The sequence below is a fragment of the Trachinotus anak genome, unplaced genomic scaffold, assembly GCF_046630095.1.
Source record: "Trachinotus anak isolate AG129_WGS33_773 ecotype Australia unplaced genomic scaffold, CSIRO_AGI_Tana_v1 ptg000005l, whole genome shotgun sequence".
NCBI classification, from domain to species: domain Eukaryota; kingdom Metazoa; phylum Chordata; class Actinopteri; order Carangiformes; family Carangidae; genus Trachinotus; species Trachinotus anak.
The window spans coordinates 5,254,346-5,275,780 of NW_027273856.1; the positions used below are offsets into that span (position 1 = coordinate 5,254,346).

The 21,435-nt window shown below is 39.4% G+C and overlaps 2 protein-coding genes, 1 pseudogene and 1 gene segment (V, D, J or C); all 4 read left to right on the plus strand.

Moving 5' to 3' along the window:
* The window catches only part of LOC139622216 (piggyBac transposable element-derived protein 4-like), a 176,731-nt pseudogene that overhangs the window by 143,994 nt on the left and 11,302 nt on the right, over positions 1–21,435 (plus strand).
* LOC139621441 (uncharacterized) lies at positions 1,342–10,111 on the plus strand. 4 transcript variants are annotated; one of them, XM_071477956.1, is made up of 11 exons: positions 1,342–1,698; positions 2,002–2,337; positions 2,417–2,458; positions 2,547–2,657; positions 3,984–4,018; positions 4,133–7,558; positions 7,927–8,268; positions 8,452–8,496; positions 8,578–8,682; positions 8,945–8,979; positions 9,177–10,111. In XM_071477956.1, exons 6-11 carry the CDS (start codon positions 7,513–7,515, stop codon positions 9,297–9,299), a joined length of 696 nt encoding a protein of 231 aa, XP_071334057.1. In that variant the 5' UTR covers positions 1,342–1,698; positions 2,002–2,337; positions 2,417–2,458; positions 2,547–2,657; positions 3,984–4,018; positions 4,133–7,512; the 3' UTR covers positions 9,300–10,111. The 4 variants fall into 3 exon arrangements, with proteins under 4 accessions (XP_071334057.1, XP_071334060.1, XP_071334058.1 ...); XM_071477957.1 differs by lacking the exons at positions 2,417–2,458; positions 2,547–2,657; XM_071477958.1 differs by lacking the exons at positions 1,342–1,698; positions 2,002–2,337; positions 2,417–2,458; positions 2,547–2,657 and having other exon boundaries at positions 2,690–4,018.
* On the plus strand, positions 12,805–14,970 carry LOC139621446 (T-cell surface glycoprotein CD8 beta chain-like). Its single transcript, XM_071477966.1, has 4 exons — positions 12,805–13,066; positions 13,235–13,579; positions 13,912–14,019; positions 14,306–14,970. The coding sequence occupies exons 1-4, from the start codon at positions 13,027–13,029 to the stop codon at positions 14,317–14,319; spliced, it is 507 nt and encodes a 168-aa protein (XP_071334067.1). The 5' UTR covers positions 12,805–13,026; the 3' UTR covers positions 14,320–14,970.
* On the plus strand, positions 18,721–21,423 carry LOC139622207 (probable non-functional immunoglobulin heavy variable 7-81). The segment is given in 4 exon segments: positions 18,721–18,763; positions 18,923–19,279; positions 19,418–19,528; positions 21,114–21,423. Coding segments are annotated over 4 exon segments (558 nt in total).

Here is a 21,435-nt window from a genome sequence, read left to right on the forward strand (position 1 = left end):
CATACACACATGAACACATACACACACGCACACCTACCTACCCCTTCCCTCATACACACACACACAGACAGATTCACACACACACACACACACACACTGACCTGGTTCCACAGAGTACAGACACATATACACATATACACAAATACACATACGGAGCATCTAATGTTTAAGAACTATAGAGTGACCATAAATGTGGATATTGTTAGCTATTGTTATTGTTACTGTGGTTGTTTTTCTGTTGTTGTGCTGTTGTTGTTTTTCCCCGTCTCCCCACTCCCGTTTTCCTTTTCCCCATATATTCTCTCGGTTTTCCTCTTCCTGTCCACTCTCATTCCTGATGCGGTCCGGTTGTCTTAATAAAGTTAAAATATGCGATAGGAGGAGTATCCCATACTCCTCCTTCGCACAGTAAATCTGCCCCAACAATACAAGGCATCCAGACCACTCATACTGCTTGCCAATGATATTGGGACAGGACAAAAAAAAAAAAAAAAAAAGGTGTAGTTGGGTGTCATCTGCATAGCAGTGATATAAGAAGCCACGTGAGCAGATAATTGGACCCAAAGAGGTGGTGTATACTGCAAACAAGAGGATTGTTGTTTGCAATATACACAGAGGATACACAGAAGATTGTGACCATTGATTGCTTGACAGGAAGAGACAGCACAGTGTGGTGTGAGCACAGCTGAGGAGAAAATAGTGAGGCCTTTGGAGAGAAATCTTTCTAGTAACAGAATCAGAGGAAGCAGTGGATGCTGACCTTCCTCTGTGATATTGTTGGATGTGTTGGACATTTAGCCTATGTATAGTCATATGTTAAATGCCCAAATCACAAACACTGTATTTTAAAACTGACTGTTAGATGTACTGAGTCTTCAAATCAAGTCAGAGTCTTTGAATCAAACTTGTGAAAGATGCCTGAAGCAGCATTGTATGGCTGTGGTTAATCACCTTTGTATGTAAAGAGCCCCCATCTTGGAGAACAGTTTAGTTATGGACATTTCGGAGCCGCAGTGAAACGCACAATAATGAACTTTACCTTTGTAACAGCTTTAATTGTCTGCAGCCTCGATAGATACTGGAACTGAAGTACTCTCACCATCATCTTAACACTCTGGACCACTGTTACACCACAATCAGTGGTGCTTATCAAGAAACTAAAGCTGTGTAAACCTGTTGTTTACAAGAACCTCCAAGAACCTCCAATTGCACCAATCACCAAAACAAATTCCTTGTATGTGGAAACATACTTGGCTATAAAACTGATTCTGATTCTGATTCTCATCCTGATTCTGATTCTGATTCTGATTCTGATCTGCACTGTAACTCTGCTGACCTCTTTGACCCACCAGAATTACAACTTATTTTATTGTTAATATTATTTAGAGGTATTATCAACCATATTACTGTAAAACAAATAAATCCCTTGTTGAATCAGATGATTTACTCTTTAATTTGTATAATAGCTACTAAATATATGAAAACACGCCATAGAACTATTGTCAAATCACATGGTCTGAAGATGAAGAGACTGAGATGCTGCTCAGCTTCTGCTTTTCTCTGCATGCTAGCACACCCCACCTCTTGACATTGACAGCACCCTTACTACACAGGTCAGTCACACACATTGCAGCGCTGCAGTCATACGCACCATGAAGACCTTCACCTCAATAACAGCTTTACTTCTCTGCAGCTTCAGTGAGTACAGAGACTGAATTACTGTAACTTACATTTACAATGATGGTAACTCTAACCCATCAGAATTCAAACAGTTAATTCATATCTTTAATTTTGTTTACGTTACATTTGTTGTCTGGAAATTGAAATGAGGAGCTTCACCTTGATAACAGCTTTATTTCTTACTTCATTATAAACTCATTATTCTCAGCATCAGGTGATGTCACCAGTGAAACACCAAAGTATAAACTTGTAAATTAGAGCTGAATTATAGCTGAATACACTCAGAGATAAATCTCTTGTTGTGTCTGCTGTTTGTTTCAGGCTGGATCTCTGTCTCAGTGTCTCAGTCTCAGACTGTGGAGGTCCAGTCTGGTAAAGAAGTCACACTGCTGTGCTCCAAGACTGACAAAGTTTACACTGTGGCATTCTGGCTCAGGCTGGTCAACAGAACCGAGGTCAGCTGTATCTCTCTTATGGTCAAATCTGGCAGTGTTGCATATTGTGATGGATATCAAAATAGTGTTGAAATGACATCCAGCAACTCCAGCATCTTTCTCAAAATCAAACAAGTGGACTTATCTGACTCTGGACAGTATTTCTGTGGATTTTACACAAGTGGACGTTTGATTTTCAGCGCAATACATTTAAATGTTGAAGGTAAGATCACTGTAAATTATTCTTTCTTTTGGTTCCTTTTTGTGGACATTTCTTCTGACAACGTTATTTCCTTAAAAAGGCGGTGATCAATTTCATGAAGAGAAGGACAGCGAGTTTCAGAGTAAGATTTCTCTCATTGTGCAGATTGTTGGCCTGGTCTCAAGGCACCGAATTGAAAATATAATCGGAGTAAATGATTTTTCTTTTAGGAAAGTCTGATGAAAAACCAGAGCTGATGAGTTTGATCCTGGGCGGTCTGACTGTTTTACTTGTAATGATCATCATTGTTCTGGTTGTTAAAATCAGGAAACTTCAGAGAGGTATTTTTGAAAGCTTCTGTATCTGTTGTATTTGAGAATATTTTATAGTACTTCCCATGAACAGTGAAGATGTTCATGATTATTCTTATTATTCATATTAATGACTTGTAAACATTTCAACTACAGACATAGAAAGTGAGAAACCTGTATAACTGAAATACTAAATAGAAACAAGAATTTCACCATTTTAGTTTACCATGTTAGCATGTGACAAATAGCATTTAACTTAATCTACACTGAGAACTGGATAGAAGTACACTGATGGAAAAGTCAATAGTTTTGCAGGTATTGGTGCCAATCCATCAAGCAGATGTAGAGATAATTAAAACTTAGAACTTTGAAGATTAACCTCTTTATAAAGGACACTTAAACCCTTTAATTTAGAAGCCATTAATTATGAAGTTATTATATAGTAATGTGAAGAAATTACTAGGAAATAAAAGGCAAGTAGGCCATTAATTATATAGTAATTATGTGGTAATATGAAGAATTGCAAAGAAATAAGTAAAGTAAAAACAAGTAAAACAGGAAAATAATAAGTTGTAGTACTGTAGTTACTGGGAATTACTGTAACTAATATGGTAATTACAGAGTAAAATGGAGCAAAAGAGTGTTGGCTGGTAACTATATGGGAATTGCTATAGTAAGTACTATAAGACATGAGGGTCATTTCTGTATACGCTACCATTAACATTGACATTAGCATTAATATCCCTTAATACATTGTGAAGACAGGCTGTTGACAGGTACTACTACTAAGTCTTGCAAGTACTGTCAGTGTAATGAACCTGATGCGTTTGTAATTTCAACAATCTTACCTTTTTAATAAGCCAAGAGAAGTGGTCGTCACTGCAACGGTTGTTTACCAAAATGAAAAGCTGATGTGGTGACTGCTGGACATGTCACTGTAGTTAACCCATAATTACCTTTCCACTGCCTGTAAAGTGTAGTGTGCGTTGTTTTGCAGAAATATGTCAGTAATTACTGAGAACTTCTGCTGTTATTACTTTTCCATGGCAGTAAAGTGTAACATGAACATACAGATCATTTCCTTATACCAGAGGATGACACAGCAGCATCAAGATAATGTCAAGTGCACAGTATTAATTGGAAAGTTTCTTAGTTTCAACATAATCTATGAGGATGTTGTGACAGTCAGTAAAGTGATACATCAATAAATGCTCCAATGTCTGGCAGAAATAAAAAAATTATTCACATTACTACATAAATAACAGCCTGTAAATTAAAGGGTTACCAAGAGAACTACCTAAAACCTTTACAGTGAACATCACTCATCTGACCAGATGTCTTGTCTCTGTCACTAAGGTGAGAATGAAGACAGTGGCCCACAACGGAGAGAGGTGAACCCAGTTTAAACATTTTTTATAGACATGATTGAACTTGTCACATCATCACTTTGTTTCTCTCTCAAACTGTGTGAGATGACTGAGTATAAATATTCACTATATTTACAGAATCTGGACTCTGATGACTTGAACTACGCAAGCGTGAATTTTGGTCGAGGAGGAAGGAGAAGAGAGGTGGAGCCAAATGTTGTGTACGCTGCCACCAGATAGACTCATTAATCTGCTGTTTGTATGAGAGTAGTGGGTGTGGGGGGGTCACCATTACTCTTTCATTTTGCAGTGAAGGTCCTATGAAGACTGTCTTGTGTCTAGAAGAATATGATTGGTGTTGCAGCAGAGGAGGAGGAGTGAGTGAGATACACATCACTTGTTTGACAGGAAGAGACAGCACAGTGTGGTCTGAGCATGTGGGGGGGGGTCATGAGGCCTGAAAATTCTAATGTAAAAAAAAAAGAAAAGAAATTATGTCAACCCTTGATATGTAATGCCGATGTATCAACTAGTGCATCAATACAGTATCAGGATGTTTTAACTGTGGATGTGTATGACAATATGCTGAATGTCTGAATTAAGAATAAAGTATATGGGGTGGTGTTTAGCTCAGTGGGTAGAGCACCCGCCCCATGTGTTGAGGCTGTAGTATCACACATACCCATGTGCCACACATGACACATAGGAAAGGGCCGTGCGGCCTTAAAATGGATGTTTCAACAAGACATCGACCCCAAACACACTAGTAAGTGAGCAGCATCTTGGTTCCAGACCAACAAGATTAACGTTATGGAGTGGCTAGCCTCATCCCTGGACCTTAATCCAATAGAAAACTTGTGGGGTGACATCAAAAATGCTGTTTCTGAGGCAAAACCAAGAAATGCAGAGGAACTGTGGAATGTAGTCCATTAGTCCTGGGCTGAAATACCTGTTCATAGGTGCCAGAAGTTGGTCGACTCCATGCAACACAGATGTGAAGCAGTTCTCAGAAACAGTGGTTATACAACTAAATATTAGTTCAGTGATTCACAGGAAAGCTAAATCTGTAGGTCTCTAATATTATCATCCATGGGAAGGCTGTGTAATGACATATTAGCTTCCTGACACCCAACGGTTGTGCAGAGCTTTCTCAACATTTTTCTGTTTTGTAATTTGCTCTCTCAGTGACAGAACGACTGCTTGGTGTTTTGTTAGAGTCAAAACAACAAAAAGTAAAAAAACCAAGGCACAAAAATTACTATTTTTAATGTACAGTTTCTGAAGATGAGCTGTGTGCATTTCTCCATGGATTAAGCATGTTGATAGTTTCACAGTATTTATATAGCATCAGGACCTGCTTAATAAAAAAGACAAGGAAATCTTATTTTCTACAATGTGGGTCCTAAGAAGAATGATGAGCTTTGTTCATTAATATTAATGATACCCACATGCCCAGTGTTCCACTCTGCACTGTAGTTAAGAACACCCTTGTGTACATTAGTGAGATATCTGTATGTGCATCTTAACACCTCTGACAGACTCACACCACTACTGTATCTTCACACTGGGTATAAACACATATAAACTTGTGAAAATACGTCAGAAGCAGTGAGATATTTTTATAGCTTCATATGAAACTGTTCATTCTGCTTCAGGCTGTACATGTTTAACACATGTCAGATCATGGTAAAACCAGAACAGGTCCACTTCCCATCCATCTCCACTGCACAACCACTTTACATGGAGGAAAGCAGTGGCCGAGAAGGAGCATGACACTGTATGACTGAGTTCAAGTAGATGGGTGCAGACCCAGAAGTTACTCTGAAAGCAAACATTAGTGATTTGAATTCGATCTGGGCAGCCATGGGTAACCATTGTAGGTCGATGAGTAACAGAGTGACTTGTGGCCTTGATCAAAGACCAGACAGGCTGCTGCATTCTGGACCATCTGTGAGGGTTTCACCGTGCATGAGGGGAGGCCCACCAGAAAAGTATTGCACTTCTCAAGGCGAGAGATAACTACAGCCTGGAGCAAGAGCTGGGTGGTGCACTGAGTCAGGTAAGGGCTGATTTTTGGTTGGACCACAACAGCGGGGCCAGCCCTGCAGCCTGGAATGCCCCTGACTGATTGGCTCAGAAATGATATTTCTACAACTCAACCCCTAAGTGCCTCATCACTGAGTTAGAGTTTCTGGTGCAAACAGGTTCTATTAGAGGAGTGTTTACAGCCTGCAGTGTTGCTACCTTAGCACAGTGTCACTAGATTGAGAGACGTTGTTTCAAACACACTGGGTATAAATCTGGTACATGACTGGACTGTTTATGGATGCTGGCCAGGGGATTAGGGCTACACCTTTTATTGCTGGCAGTCTACCGAGTCACTCTGGTTTCCTGGCTGCTCGAGTACTGCGGGGAAGCTGAGGAGTGTTTCACTCCACTGAGCTTTGCCTCCATTGCAGCTAATGAACAACTTTTTTTATATGTATTACTATTACTACAGGAGGCAGAGGAATAACTAAACATCTGACATACCAAGCAGAGAGAGCAGGAGTGATTGGTGATTTTGTCAGATGACATCATGGTTATAAAAATCAGGATTTAAGGGCCATAAGTGGTTCAGCCACATACTAGGACTTAGTCTTGTTCTGATGTTGTGTAGTGCAAAGCGGCACAACGGAGACAACATGGTCAGAGAAGGATAGCTGGTCATCAAACATGACACCCAGGTTTCTTGTGTCCTTGGTTTGGGTAAGGGATGAAAAGGGGATTTTGATACTGATATCATGATGGAGAGACTGATTGGCCAGGATGACTAGGAGTTCAGTCTTAGAGAGCTTTAACTGAAGGTGGCATTCCTTCATGCATGCAGATATGTCAGTGAGACAAGTGCCTTAAAATTCATTAATAAATGTCATTTTGGTATTGTGCTGAGCGCCACTGCTCCTGTTGTCAAAGGTCAGACTTCAAACACTTCAAATCTAACTTGTGAAAGATGCTTGAAGCAGCATTGCATGGCTGTGGTTAATCACCTTTGTATGTAAAGAGCCCCCATCTTGGAGAACAGTTCAGTTATGGACATTTCAGAGCTGCAGTCAAATGCACAATAATGAACTTTACCTTTGTAACAGCTTTAATTGTCTGCAGCCTCGATAGATACTGGAACTGAATAACTCACCATCATCTGCACTGTAACTCTGCTGACCTCTTTGACCCACCAGACTTACAACTTATTTTATTGTTAATATTATTTAGAGGTATTATAAACCATATTACTGTAAAACAAATAAATCCCTTGTTGAATCAGATGATTTACTCTTTAATTTGTATAATAGCTACTAAATATATGAAAACACGCCATAGAACTATTGTCAAATCACATGGTCTGAAGATGAAGAGACTGAGATGCTGCTCAACTTCTGCTTTTCTCTGCATGCTAGCACACCCCACCTCTTGACATTGACAGCACCCTTACTACACAGGTCACTTACTCACATTGCAGCGCTGCAGTCATACGCACCATGAAGACCTTCACCTTGATAACAGCTTTACTTCTCTGCAGCTTCAGTGAGTACAGAGACTGAATTACTGTAACTTACATTTAGAAATATGGTAATTGCAATGCACCAGAATTGTTAATTAATTAATATTAGAATTAATTAATATTTTTGAAGTTTTAAGTTTATTTGTTCATGTTTTATTTTTTTAACTGAAATTGAAATGAAGATCTTTACCTGGAAAACAGCTTTATTTCTCTGATGTATCACAAATTACTTTATTATGAAAGAATTATTCTCAGCACAAAGTGATGTCACCAGTAACACACGGGAGTTTAAACTTGTAAATTAGAGCTGAATTAGTTGTTGCTGTTGCCTTATTACAGTAACTGTTACATTAAACACTCAATCTCATGTTGTGTCTTCTGCTTGTTTCAGGCTGGATCTCTGTCTCAGTGTCTCAGTCTCAGACTGTGGAGGTCCAGTCTGGTGAAGAAGTCACACTGCGGTGCTCCAACATAACCAAATCTAAATCTGTGGCATTCTGGTTCAGACTGGTCAACAGAACCGAGGTCAGCTGTATCTCTTTTATGACTGCGTCCGACAGCGCAGCCGAATTATGTGATGGATATAAAAATGAAAAGTTTGATATGAAATCAAACATGTCCAGCATCTTTCTCAAAATCAAAAAAGTGGATTCATCTGACTCTGGGCTGTATTTCTGTGGATTTTACACAAATGGAAATGCAGTTTTCAGTGTATCATATTTAAATGTTGAAGGTAAGATTACTATGAATCATTCTTTCTTTTGGTTCCTTTTGGTGATCCTTTTTTCTGACAATGCAAATATACCATCACAGATTATTCACAGATATTGATACCTGTGCAAATATTAAAATGTGATTGTGATGCAGATCGACCAAAATAAGATTAAGATTACATTTGTCTTTATTTCATTAAAAGGTCAATTAAAAAATCAATTTGATGACGAGGACAGCATTTCTGAAAGTAAGATTCCTCTCATTCTGCAGATTGTTGGCCTGGTCTCAAGGGACCAAATTTAATCTCTCTCTATGATTTTTGTTTTAGAAAAGACTGATGAAAAACCAGAGCTGACCATCCTGAGAAGTGTGACTGTTTTACTTGTAATGATCATCATTGGTCTGGTTGTTAAAATCAGGAAACTTCAGAAAGGTTTTTTTTTATATATATATATATTTTGCAATACTTCCCATGACCAGTGAAGATGTTTATCATTATCCTCATTATTCGTATTAATGACTTGTTAACATTTAAACTACAGACTCATAAAGTGAGAAACTTGTATAACTGCATTACTAAATATGTTAGTTGTTATACATCTTGTTGTACATCGTGTGAAGTTGTGAAAGGTCCACAGCAATGTATCTGCTCAGTGATACGAAACTAATCAGACATTTTGTCTTTTGTCATTTAGCTGCAAATGAAGAGCTGCATCCTGAAAGAAACAAGGTGAAGCATCTTTTTTAAAATAAAGTTAGTTAAACTATGATGACACAAAATCATATGTGCTGTGTTTGAAACATTAAATGCTTCGATGCCCTGAAATATTTACTTTCCTCTAGGAAGCACAGGCCTAATAGATAGTGAGCTAGTTTCTGAAAACAGTGTGTGTTATACAGTACGTGACTCTAAATACTGTTTTACAGAATCTGGGCTCTGATGACCTGAACTCTGCAGCTCTGAGGCTCCTCTCAAAGACAATCAGAAACAGGAGACCTGCATCAGAGAGAGAAGTGGAAACTCATGTTATCTATAATGCTGCCAGATAGACTCAGGAAGCAACTGGAGCTCAGTGACATGTGTTGACTTTTATTAATAGGCAAGCAGAGCCAGAGAACCGACTACCATCCACCACCCACAGCCACAACCACAAACTACCAGTCAATGCGTCGACTACAAGGACAAGAAAAGGGAACAAGACTAAAACACACCTTTTCATGAGTGTATTTGTATTAAATCTCTCAAATCTCTTAAATTCTGAGCCTGTCCTGTCTAATGATTTTGTGCTGCTTGTCTTTCCTGTGCTGAAAGTCTCTCTCCTCCATCTTGCTGCTCTGTGCCTGGACATCTTCACCTTTCTGCACTCCTTCCTTTTTGCAGTAGCTTGCTGACCCTGTCAGCTACATTAACATGTGCACAGTGACTCATATAGCTAAATAACTTTGCCATTTTTTTGTATTTAACTACTGAAACTACAAACTATTTGGGGCCATACAAGGAAAGGAATCATTTTATTTTTATTTTACCATTGCTTCTCCACTGTAATTGAACCACTTTGACAAGCCACACCCCTTTTTATTTTCATGAAGGTATGCCCAGGCAATGCATGCGTCAGGCATGCATCTTTGTATAGTGCAGGTGCAGGAGCCAAGGATGGGTGTTGCACCGTGCTCACACAGCAACAACGTCATCATGGACAAACCAGAATGTCAGCCTGAGAAACAATCACCATGGTTATACTTACACTCTTAGTGTATACCAAACTAAGGCTGACATTCAAACACTTTCCCATGAACAGTGAGGTATTTTATTTCTGTGGTTTATGTGTGAACAGTTTTTTGCAGTAAACTGGACTGAATGGCATCTTTTTCCGGCATTTGACTTTTTTTTGTATTATATTTTGTGATAATTTCATATCACATGTATATTTTCAATTTCATTATTTTATTAATTTATTTTTACAAAGTAGTTTGAGCTACTTTTTCGAAGTAGTTTCCCTAAAACTGACTGTAAAGTTGTTAAAAGCTGCCTCGCGATACAACCTAGCCACATCTCTCCACGGGAAGTGACGGCACAGTGAGGTCTGAGCTTGTGTTCTTCTCCAAATTAAATCAGCCTCTGAACATATGAAGAAAATAAATAACAATGGATTAGCCAGCACCCTGTGGTGACAAACAGCCTTGTCTGTTTTTTTGATTGTAATCTGAGAAGGAAAAATAACGCGTTCTAGGTTTAACGGAGGAGGAGCCAGAAGAGGGACACTGATGACAAATTTACTTCTGCAAATAGAGGAGAGAAGTACATATCACAGAAAATCAGTGTGGTCTGAGGACAACTGAGGTTAAAAAAAGAAGCATCTACAGTAAAAACCTGCTCAGTTTCCTGTGTAACACTGACAATAGAGTGGGCTTCTACTTCTTGGAGAGTCTGCAGAGAGGGAGGAGTTGTGAGGTTGTTGTTGCCAGAGACAGCACAGTGCGGTCTGAGCTCTGAGACTAAATTTGTTTAACCTACATTTGTATTAAGGCTCAGGAAAAAAAAACAAACTTATTTTCCCAATTTGAATATACTGACTTTTTTGGAATTTAATAAATGCGTATGTTGTGTGGTTACATGTGAATGTGTATATGAAAAACACAGTGCAGTAGCTCTGCCCAGGCTGTGTTTGCATGCACATGTGGGCAAGTTGTGCCCCCTCCCCCCTGTAATTTTCCACTGAGGAGGAGGAGGAGGTGAGAACTCTGTGAATCAGCTAAAATGAAAGCCACAAGACTGGCCTTCAGCTCTCTGCAATAAAACCACATGCAACAAAAGCTGTCACACAAACACTAGTAAATCCATCTCCTCCCACACAGTCACCTTCTCTACAGACCACACTAACTAATTCCCTCCAGCTCATTTCACTCTTTTACCTTTTTACAGTACATCAGCTCCCTGAAAATAAGCCTTGTGCAGTCTCATCCTTGGACAGCCAGATGACAGCATCTTCCTCTTCAAACTGAGACAGTTAAAGTGAAACAGTTATAATGCTTCACTCATCTGTCCAGGCAGATGGCATCTGCTGTACATGCCCTCTGGAACCCTTGTCTCCATGGTGATCCAGCAAGAAATTGGGATGTAAATTGTTTAGGGCTAACTAGACTCACAACTTACATTGTTAAAGGTTCTGCAAATGAGATTTTACACAATGAAATAGCAGCAAAGGACTGTTTTCTATGTAAAGATATCCTGGATAATGGCGTCCTGAGCAGAGAACAGCGTCACACCCCCTTCATTAGTGTTGTAATCAGAGCTCCTCTGCTTCTTTGTTTTTGTGCATGTTAGTGCATGTGAGTCCCTCCCTGTTGAACCATTGGTCCCCCTCACATTTATAAGCACACAGGCACCACACAGATGCGAGATGTAACACTGCAGTGCACAGTGTTCAGGTGAAAGCTAACCTCCAGAATTTCTTCTCCAGTGAGGCGAAGTACGAAACAGAGCAAAAAAGTCCACGTCAGGAGGAGGTCGAGGTGAAAGGATGGGTGGACAAAACGCAGGAATATGACACACAAGCAGCCTTTGATTCCCATGTGAAAGTAGCAGTTTTTGTTGTTTCTATTATCCATGATTGTTTGAATATGTTGTTGTAACTGTGAAGTACTTACTGAGGAAGTACTTATTATAACAGGGCTGTCAGCATTAATGTTTTAATCGCAGTGAGATTAAGGACTGAGCATAATGCGTTTCTCTTTTTTTTTTTTTTAAACGTGGTAATCGCGTGCTGCCAAAGATTTAATCCTTATTTTACACCGTCACTGCTGCTGTTTCCAGAGATTCTAGAGCGCTACATTCTGGAATCTTTGGCTGCTACTATTTTGACCCTTTGACGCACCCTTACTTGTTGTCAAGCTGCCACAGACACTACAAAGATTTTACATGGCGGAGCAAGATACTTCATGGCAAGTCATGTCTATGGGAGCAAAAGGGCGAGGGTTCCAGTCTGCATGAAGGGGCGTGTCAGGAGACCTAAAGTGTTTAAATCCAAAGCCTGAATCGTCCTTGGTGAAGATCAAATGAGTTGGAAAATAAAAATATAACTTACCAAGAGCTCATTTACAGATAAATAAATTATCTGACATCTATATAATTACTCAGCAGACATGCTAACGTTAGCTTCTAGTTCTGACAGACTGATGGTTATGTGTTGTCAAGCAAGAGAAAACAGTTCTGAAATGCAAAATAAAAGAATTTTAATCATGTGATAAAACGTGTGATTCATCGCGATTAAGAAAAAAATTGACAGCCCTAATTCTAACCCAAATCACCATCTTTTCTTAAACCTAACCAAGTAGTTTTAGTAGCTAAACTTAAGCAAGCCATGACCGTTGTTATAGTAACCATAGTGACGAAGGTAGGTACACCTTTCTCGATACAGTCAGTGCGTTTATTATTGTAACCATGCCAACCAAAGTCCAATACGCCTGCCACCTAAGAGGAGCTATTTGAGGAGACTCTCCTTTATGTTGTATCGTTGGGCTGAAAAGAAACGACCTGTATGGTTGCTCAGGCTGGAGGACGTGTTGAAAATACCTCCTGTCACATTGTTGCTGCTTATGCACACCCCACTCACACGTACAACAACGTGGTATTATGGGTTGTTTTGTGGTCAGAGCTTTACAAGGTAAATATAAAGAAAAAAAAAACAAAACTCCTTCCTCTTTAATGAAACCTCCTTCCTGAAGCTTAGTTAGTTTCAGCTCTGTTGCAGTAAGACAACCTGATGCACTTACAAAGATGATCTTTACTCTAACAGCTTTACTTCTCTCCAGCCTCAGTAAGTAACAGCACTGAATTACTCTCAAAATGTTCTCCACCGCTAACTTATGTGTCCAATTTAATAACTAGTAAAACTGAATTTAGTTGCTGCTACAGAGGTTTATGGGCATTTTTACCTGCTTGTTGCATTATCAGCTGAGAAATTACTCTCTGCTGTTTGTTTCAGGCGGGATCTCTGTCTCAGCTTCTGAGTTTCAGACTGTGGAGGTCCAGTCTGGTGAAGAAGCAACACTGCTGTGCTCCAACTTTACCAGCTCTCCCTCTCAGATAATCTGGTTTAGACTAGTCAACAGAACTCAGCCCCGTTGTATTTCCTCAATGTACAACTCTATTACACCTGCTTCATTCTGTAGCGGATTTGAAAATGGCAAATTTGAAGCGACATCCAACATCTCCACTGTCTTTCTCAGAGTGAAGCATGTGGATTTGTCTGACTCTGGGCTGTATTTTTGTGGATTTTTCCTCAACAAATACTCAGTAATCGTCAGTGCAACATATTTAAAGGTTCGAGGTAAGACGGTTGTAAATTTTCATTTAGCTGCACAAACACAAAGAAACGGATGCATCTCATTTCACATTTCATTGTCAAAGGCAAATTATGATGGAATACTGCACATAAAAAAAAAAAAATATCTGTCAACATCATCTGTAACAGCAGTGGTGAACCTCATGGTGAAAGGATAACTAAAATTTCTTGATTTAATATGCTGATTAAAATTTGTCAGTTGATGGAATAAAGTCATCTGTCCCTGGTAATGTTAGCCAGATCTCCACCTTAAGGGTGGTTGTTTGATCATTGTCCGACAGAAAAGCAGAGAGTCTAACTGATCATCTTTCTTGTAGAAGAGCCTTGTGAAGTAACAAACCTGGTGAGTGTGATTCTGAGTGGAGTGACTATTGTTCTCACCAAGATCATCATTGGCCTTGTTGTCAAAATGAAGCGTCAGACAGGTAATGTTTGAGGGCTGTCCTCCATCATCTTTGAACTGTCCTCTGTCACGACCACCAGTCTGGATGCAATAAGCAGCAGTACAAACAAATGTCAGATGTGATTTCCTGCCTCTGTCACTGAGCTGCTGATGAAGAAGAAAATCCACAATTATAATAGATGAATCCATTTTTAAGATTTGTTGTATGTTACTGTACAAGTTAGTTCAATCACTTCAACTCAGAATGAACAGTCACTATATTGCCACTGGTAAGCTCATCTGTGTTAAAATCTGACATTTTCTTGCAGAATCTGGACTCTGACCTGAAAGACTCTGGAAACTCCTCCTTTATGCAGCAGCGACAGTGATTCAGATGGCAACTCAGAGGGCGCTCAGAGTCTGTGTTACAGGAAACAAAATCACTAGATGGTATAAGACCACTGTTCCAACTGGAACGACACTCAGGGTGTGCAAACCTCTGCCAGGTCCAATATCACACAACACACACCAGACTTCGGAGAAAAAACAAAAATCTAATTCATAGTAAACGATCAGTAGCTGCCCCAAAATATAACATGTTCTTCTTTGGCCCATGCCTCATCCCTCCATCAAGTTCACTGCAAATCAACTAAGTATATTTTTGTGCAATCCTGATGATAAACAGGTGAAAAAAATTAACTTTATCGCATTACTGCAATATAGCCTCTGGCCACCAGTGGCTGTTTTGAGAGCAGTGATGATGAACAGCATTAGAGTTGGGACTTTAATGGCAGAGACATTTCAGTCAATGTAAAGTGTTTTTTTTTTTGTGACTTTACACTCAATGTTTTTTTTTTCTTGTTTCTCCTGAATCAGAGCAACTTCAAATGCAACTCACTGTGAAACATGTTCTGAGTTTTCCCATCTTCCTTGTCACCCGATGAAATGTAATTATCTCATATTTATGCAGAATGTTATAAAATGCTTTCACTGACTTCTGTATTTTTCTCTTCATTTGGTAAAATCTGCATCCAGACTTGCAACAAATGAGCAAAGTCACACTTGGACAGCCAGATTTGTCTTCTACTTGTCTTACTGAAGTTTACATTTCATCACATTCAACAATAGAAACAGCAGGAAAAAGGAAATTTAGGATATTGTGGTGAATATCTTCATTTTTACCACCAGTTACTGATGCCATTTCTGAGTTTTTACTTGGCATGAAACATCTCTGCTACTTGAGGGATTTCCTTAAACCAGCTTGAAGACTATAACTCTGGCAATCTCTTCATGGGCCTGTTTGGAAGCACTTGTGTCCCACTCTGATGAGCAGCTAGAAATAAGAGCATTGTTCTGAGCTGTAATGTTGAATTTTATCTCAGCTTGTGCATCTTCCCTTTTTGATACTTTTGTGTTCATTGTATTGCAGGAGATTTGGTTTGAAACTTCACTGAGAAATGTTTGGGTCAACTCTTATTCTCCTGGAGGTGTTAGGGTTACCTTGATAACACCTTTCATTCTCTGCAGCGAGTCAGTACCAGGACTGAACTGATCTACTTGCTGACTTTTATTAAGAGCCATTTACCTTCGTGTTGCTTTAAAACAACTATGCTCGTCTTAGACTGAAGGTAAGCTAACAAATGAAAGATGCTAACTACACTTACAGTGCTGATGCAGCTGCTTGTTGCCAATCTGGTGCACAACAGACTCCTCATCTGAGTCGGCGTCTGGCTGAGGCTCAAACGTGGCCGAGTTTCTGACGTTTCCTCCTCTAACCATCTTGATAGTCTCTGCTCTTTCACCTGTCAACCCAGAACGAGCTTTGGTTGTGGGCAAGGCACAAGGCCTGATCCCGAATTACTCAATGACGTAAGCGTCCCAAAGCTCCCAGCCCCGTTTCAGAATTGCTTACTTTTTTAAGTGGGGAAAACCATGGTAAACAAAATACCGATCATAGCAGAGAGTATTTTTACATACCTTACAGAGTAACTGCAGGGGAACTTTAAAGTTGTGTGCAACCCAGTCGAGAACTGGGTTCATCAAGATTATTTTATTTCTAATATTTCTGTGAAAGTTATTCTATAGTTATTGTGCCACATTACAGCGTAAAAGAAATAAGCAGACAAACCAGCATCTGGTCAAATAAAGCCTGCAGCAGTGAATAACTAAACCATAAATGCTAGGTATACCCTCAGAACACACTTCTGGAAGCCTCTAGGTTAGGTTTTGAGATTCCCAGGAAATACCTTTAGATTTGGATTTTGGATGAAAGAGATGGCCACTCATGAACCTGATTTCCTCCTTAACCCAAGGGTTTGGACCGAGCTCACCTTTTGCCCTGAGAAGGGTCATAAGTCAGTATCAGATAGTAGGACCCAAGATGCAGACAGCAAAAGGGTTAGGTGCAAAAAGTATGTTTAATAACAAAAACTGAAACTCACAAAAACAAGAATCCAAAAAACCCAGGCAGGAACAAAAACCAGAAATGAGGAGACACAAAGGCAAGCAGGAGAAGCACGCAGGAACTCGCACTGGATGACAACTGGGACACACTGGAGCGAAACAGAGAGCAACAGAATGACATGGACAGAGGGGAAGACAGAGACTTAAATACACGAGGGAGGCAAGAGCAATGGAGCACAGGTGAGATACATTAGGGCGGGGCAGACAATCAGACTGGAGGGAAACAGAATAAAGACAGGAAGTTAAGACAACAAGAGACACTCAAGGAAACTCTGTCAAAATAAAACAGGAAATGAACACAACAAAAAAAAAAAAAATCCAAAGAGTCCAAAAATGAAATGTCCATTGGGCAAACCAAGACAGGAGACCCTTCATTCCCTCAGTCTCATCACTCGTTTACACCAGTTTTGTTGGGCAGTTAAAGCCCCACATCTTACTACTTGACTTCTGACAAAACTAAGTGCACTTAGGAAGTGAAACTGACTTGACATCACCCCATCTGACTGTGTTGAAGAAGCCTGTTGATCCCCATTGTGGAAGTGGTGCAGTCCTACTGTACACACAATGATGAACTTTACCTTGGCAACAGCTTTACAGTAAGTACACTTATAAACCCCTTTTTCTCAATACAACACTTATTAACCTTTCTTCAGTAAACTGCTGGAACTCAAACTTACAAACTGTTCATTAATAAAATGATTTACCTGCTCTGTTTGGTTCCAGTTGAATTATGGGTTTATGAATAAATCCCCAATCAGTCAAAATGAAACTTGCCCATATAAACACAGCACATATTGTTCATGGCAGACAATGGTTGTTCTCGTGGTTTTAATAAGCTCTTAATGTGAAAGTAACACGCTATGAATCAAAGCTGAGCTGACAACTTTCAGTCACCAGTGTGGAGCTCCACTGCTAAAATCAACGGGTTCAGTCAGTCTGTCTAGACAGTTTGTACATGTGCTGAACACCTCTCTTGATCAGTGAGCATCCTGTTAGTCACGAACCCTGTCACTGCTCCCCTCATCACCTGTCACACTTATCAGGCTCCACGCTCACACAAACCCACCTCTCTACATTGTTGTGAAAAAATGCCTGTAGCATTGTGACACTTCCACAGCTTCAAATCAACACATTTACTCTGCTAAAGGCTAAATGATAGATCACATCAAACCTGCAGTAGGTGAAGGTCCCATCCATCTACTGATATTCACATTTGAACCTACTGAGCACTGCAAACATTAATCCAGTGATTCTCACTGTCCAGGTAAGATTTAAAATGCTGTTACTGATACATTCATTTTATCGGCTTCTATTGGGTGTACGTTATAATCAAGCAAAGACAAGCCAATGTGCACTTTTTGTAGCTTATTGTAAAGTTTACCATTAACATTAGCATCACTGCACAAGCTAATTTTGTTGATCATCATTTAGATGAACTTTAGCAGTTTAAAAAATACCAAACAATTCAGATTTCAATGTCTGATTTAGTGAAAATATGGGAATTACAATTCTAATACATTTCTGAATACTATGAATGAATGAATGAAGGAACTATCTTTTTTTTAGGATAAGGTCCAGTATTTTTAGTATTTTTCATTATTAGATGAGAACAGGATTTTACATTTACTGGCTTTGACATATTTTTAGGGATTTGTTTGAGTATGAGATCAAATCAAATAACATGGTGTTGATTTGTAAACGTCTCGTACCATTGAAACTGACCACTTACAACTCTTGATATCAGTATGTAAAACTGTGGGCCACACCAGTCTGTGTTATACTATATTGGCAGTTATTCATGATCTTTCCTGTGGCAAGTGAATATGGTGTAAACAAGCATGATAAGACACTCAGAGATGTCTGATATAGAAAATATCGAAATCAGCAGAGAACCTCATTATTGCTGCATATTGTCAACAACATAATGCACACAGCAGGGTTAAATCTCTTTGCACTGATACTTCTCAACCAGTCCATTGAATATAAAAGCTTTCAGTTAAAACATCTATTGGATGTGTCATTAGTGGAACTACTGTATAAGGTTTCCTGACAAAAGAAAGATTATACTTCCTTGTGCTATAGAGACTTGTACAAACGTTAGATAATAACCTTGTTCTATTCTCATTGCAGATGTTATTTTGCAGCCATTTTCCTCAGAGCATTGTCATTCTGAGAAACTGGATCAACAGAGGAACAGCCCGCCTCTTTACACTGAGACCACTGTCACTGGAGCACAGTTCAGTCACCAACATTAAAGTGGTGCAGTCCTACTGTACGCACAATGATGAACTTTAACGTGGTAGCAGCTTTACTCTGCACCTGCAGTAAGTACACTTAACTATTTTTCCTCAATGAAACAATTACTAACCTTTCTTCACCTGCTGGAAACTTACAAACTGTTCTTTAATAACATGATTTACCTGCTTTGTTTGGTTCCTCTTGAATTATAAGTTGATGAATAAATTACTTTTTGTGTGTTTCAGGCTGGATCTCTGTCTCTGTCTCTGAGTTTCACACTGTGGAGGTCCAGTCTGGTGAAGATGTCACACTGCAGTGTACCAACTACTCCAGTACAACTGGTCACATACACTGGTTCAGACTGGACAACAGACCCAACATCAGCTGCATCTCCTCCATGTCTGACTCTGATGGCAATGCTTCGTTCTGTGATGGATTTAAAAATGGAAGATTTAACATGACATCCAACGTGACGACCGTCTTTCTCCAGATCAAAAGTGTTGATTCATCTGACTCTGGACTCTATTTCTGTGGATCTCACTGTGGAGATAACCAGAACGTTAAGGCAGTAATTGTCAGTGCAACATACTTAAAGGTTCAAGGTAAGACTGTTGATGTTGTCTTGTCTGTGTTTTAGCTGGGAAGAAGCAGATATGTACCTTTGTAGTCACTGTCAAAATAAGAGCTGAGCTCATGCAGAATAAGAAACAGAAAGTTAAATGTATTTATCTTTCTTGTAGAAGAGTCTGTTGAACCATCAACTGTGACGAGTGTGATCCTCGGTGGTCTGATTATTTTCCTCATTATAGTCGTCATTGTTGTGGTTGTCAAAACCAGGAAGCTTCGTGCAGGTACTTGTATGTTTTTTTATTATTATTATTTACAGTTGAAGTCAGTTCAGTTTACATACATTTAAGTTGAAGACATGAAAACTCATGTTCATGTTCTCAAACTATTTTGGCAACTCAGTAAGGTCGTCTATTACGTGCATTATGTTCAGTTATTTTTCAAAATGTCTACCAACAGATTGTTTCACTTTTAATTCACTTTATCATAATTCCAGTGGGTCAGACGTTGACATAAGCTAAGTTGACTGTGCCTTGAAACTGCTTGGAAAATTACAGCAAATGATGTCATGGTTTTAGAAGTTTCTGATAGGCCAGCCTTCAAACTCAGTGCCTCTTAATGGGATAATCAAAAGAAATCAGCCAAGATGTCAGAACAGAAATTGTGGACCTACACAAGTCTGGTATATCTTTGGGACCAATGTCCAATCACCTGAAGGTTCCATGTTCATCTCCACAGACAATAGTACGTGAGTATAAACATCATTGGACCATGCTGCTCTCTTAGTGATGAACTTAATGTGTTCCAAACAGTGCAAATCAGTCCCAGGACAACAGCAAAGGACCTTGTGGATATGCTTGAGGAACCAGGTACAAAACTATCTACATCCACAGTAAAACAAGATCTATATCAGCATAACCTGAAAGGCTGTTCAACAAGGAAGAAGTCACTGCTCCAAAACCACCATAAAAAGACTACAGTTTGTAGCTGCACGTGAGTGCAAAGATCTTTCTGGAGAAATGTCCTGTGGTCTGATGAAACTAAAACTGTTTGGCTATATTGCATGTTCAAGAAAATGCAGTGAGGCTTGCAAGCTGAAGACCACAAACCCAACAATGAAGCGTAGGGGTGGCAGCAACGTGCTGTGGTAGGTGCTCTGCTGCATGAGGGACTGGTGCACTTCACAAAACAGATGGTGTTATGAGGAAAGAAAACGATGTGGATATATTGAAGCAATGTCTCAAGACATCAGCCAGGGAGTTAAAGCTTGCTTCCAAATGGACAATGACTTCCTTCTAAAGTTGTGGCAAAATGGCTTAAAGACAACAAAGACCAGATATTGAAGTGGCATCACAAACCTGACTTCAATCCAAATGAAAATGTGGTGTTTGCAAGCAAGGAGGCCTACAAACCTAACCCAGTTAGAGCAGTTCTGTCCGGAAGAATAAACCAACATTCAGCAACTTCTTGTGAGAAGCTTGTGGAAGGCTTCCTGAGACGTTTGACCCAAGTAAACAATTCAAAGACAATGCTACCGAATACTAACAAAGTGTATATAAACTTCAGGCACACAGGGAATGTGATGAAAGACATTAAAGCTGAAATAAATTGTTCTCTACTATTATTCTGACATTTCACATTCTTGAAATGAAGTGGTGATCCTCACTTACCTAAGACACGTGATGTTTATCAGGAATTATGCAAAACTGAGTTTAAATGTATTTGGCTAAAGTGTATGTAGAGGTCTGACTTCAACTGCAAGTTGCAAGTGCACAACTCTAAAGATATAAAACTTCCTGTTTGCCAAAAAAGTTTGAACAGTGATTTTCGATCAATGAACTGACCAGATGTGCTGTTTCTGTCATTCAGATTTAAAGACAGAGGAACAGAGTCCACTACACAGAGAGGTAATCTAAATGTAGCCTTAGATTAAGATCAAAGTCCACTTTATATGTTGTCTGGTTTTGTGTTTTCTCACAAACTCGTTCATGATAAATGAGTGACTAAATTTTTTCATCTACAGAATAAGGGCTCTGATGATCTGAACTATGCAGCACTGAATTTCCATTCAAAAGCCAAAAGGAGCAGAAGGCCTGCATCAGAGAGAGAGCTGGAGTCAAATGTTGTGTACGCCGCCACCAGATAGACTCAGGAAACATCTGGAACAGCAGCTCAGAGAGGAGATGATCTG

Excerpts from the sequence above, each read along its gene's own strand:
- LOC139621441 (XM_071477956.1), top strand. The coding sequence starts at position 7,513 with ATGAAGACCTTCACCTTGATAACAGCTTTACTTCTCTGCAGCTTCA. Across the intron at positions 8,269-8,451 it reads ATCATATTTAAATGTTGAAG|GTCAATTAAAAAATCAATTT; the intron begins GTAAGATTACTA and ends TTTCATTAAAAG. Across the intron at positions 8,497-8,577 it reads CGAGGACAGCATTTCTGAAA|AAAAGACTGATGAAAAACCA; the intron begins GTAAGATTCCTC and ends TTTTTGTTTTAG.
- LOC139621446 (XM_071477966.1), top strand. The coding sequence starts at position 13,027 with ATGATCTTTACTCTAACAGCTTTACTTCTCTCCAGCCTCA. Across the intron at positions 13,067-13,234 it reads TTTACTTCTCTCCAGCCTCA|GCGGGATCTCTGTCTCAGCT; the intron begins GTAAGTAACAGC and ends TGTTTGTTTCAG. Across the intron at positions 13,580-13,911 it reads AACATATTTAAAGGTTCGAG|AAGAGCCTTGTGAAGTAACA; the intron begins GTAAGACGGTTG and ends TCTTTCTTGTAG.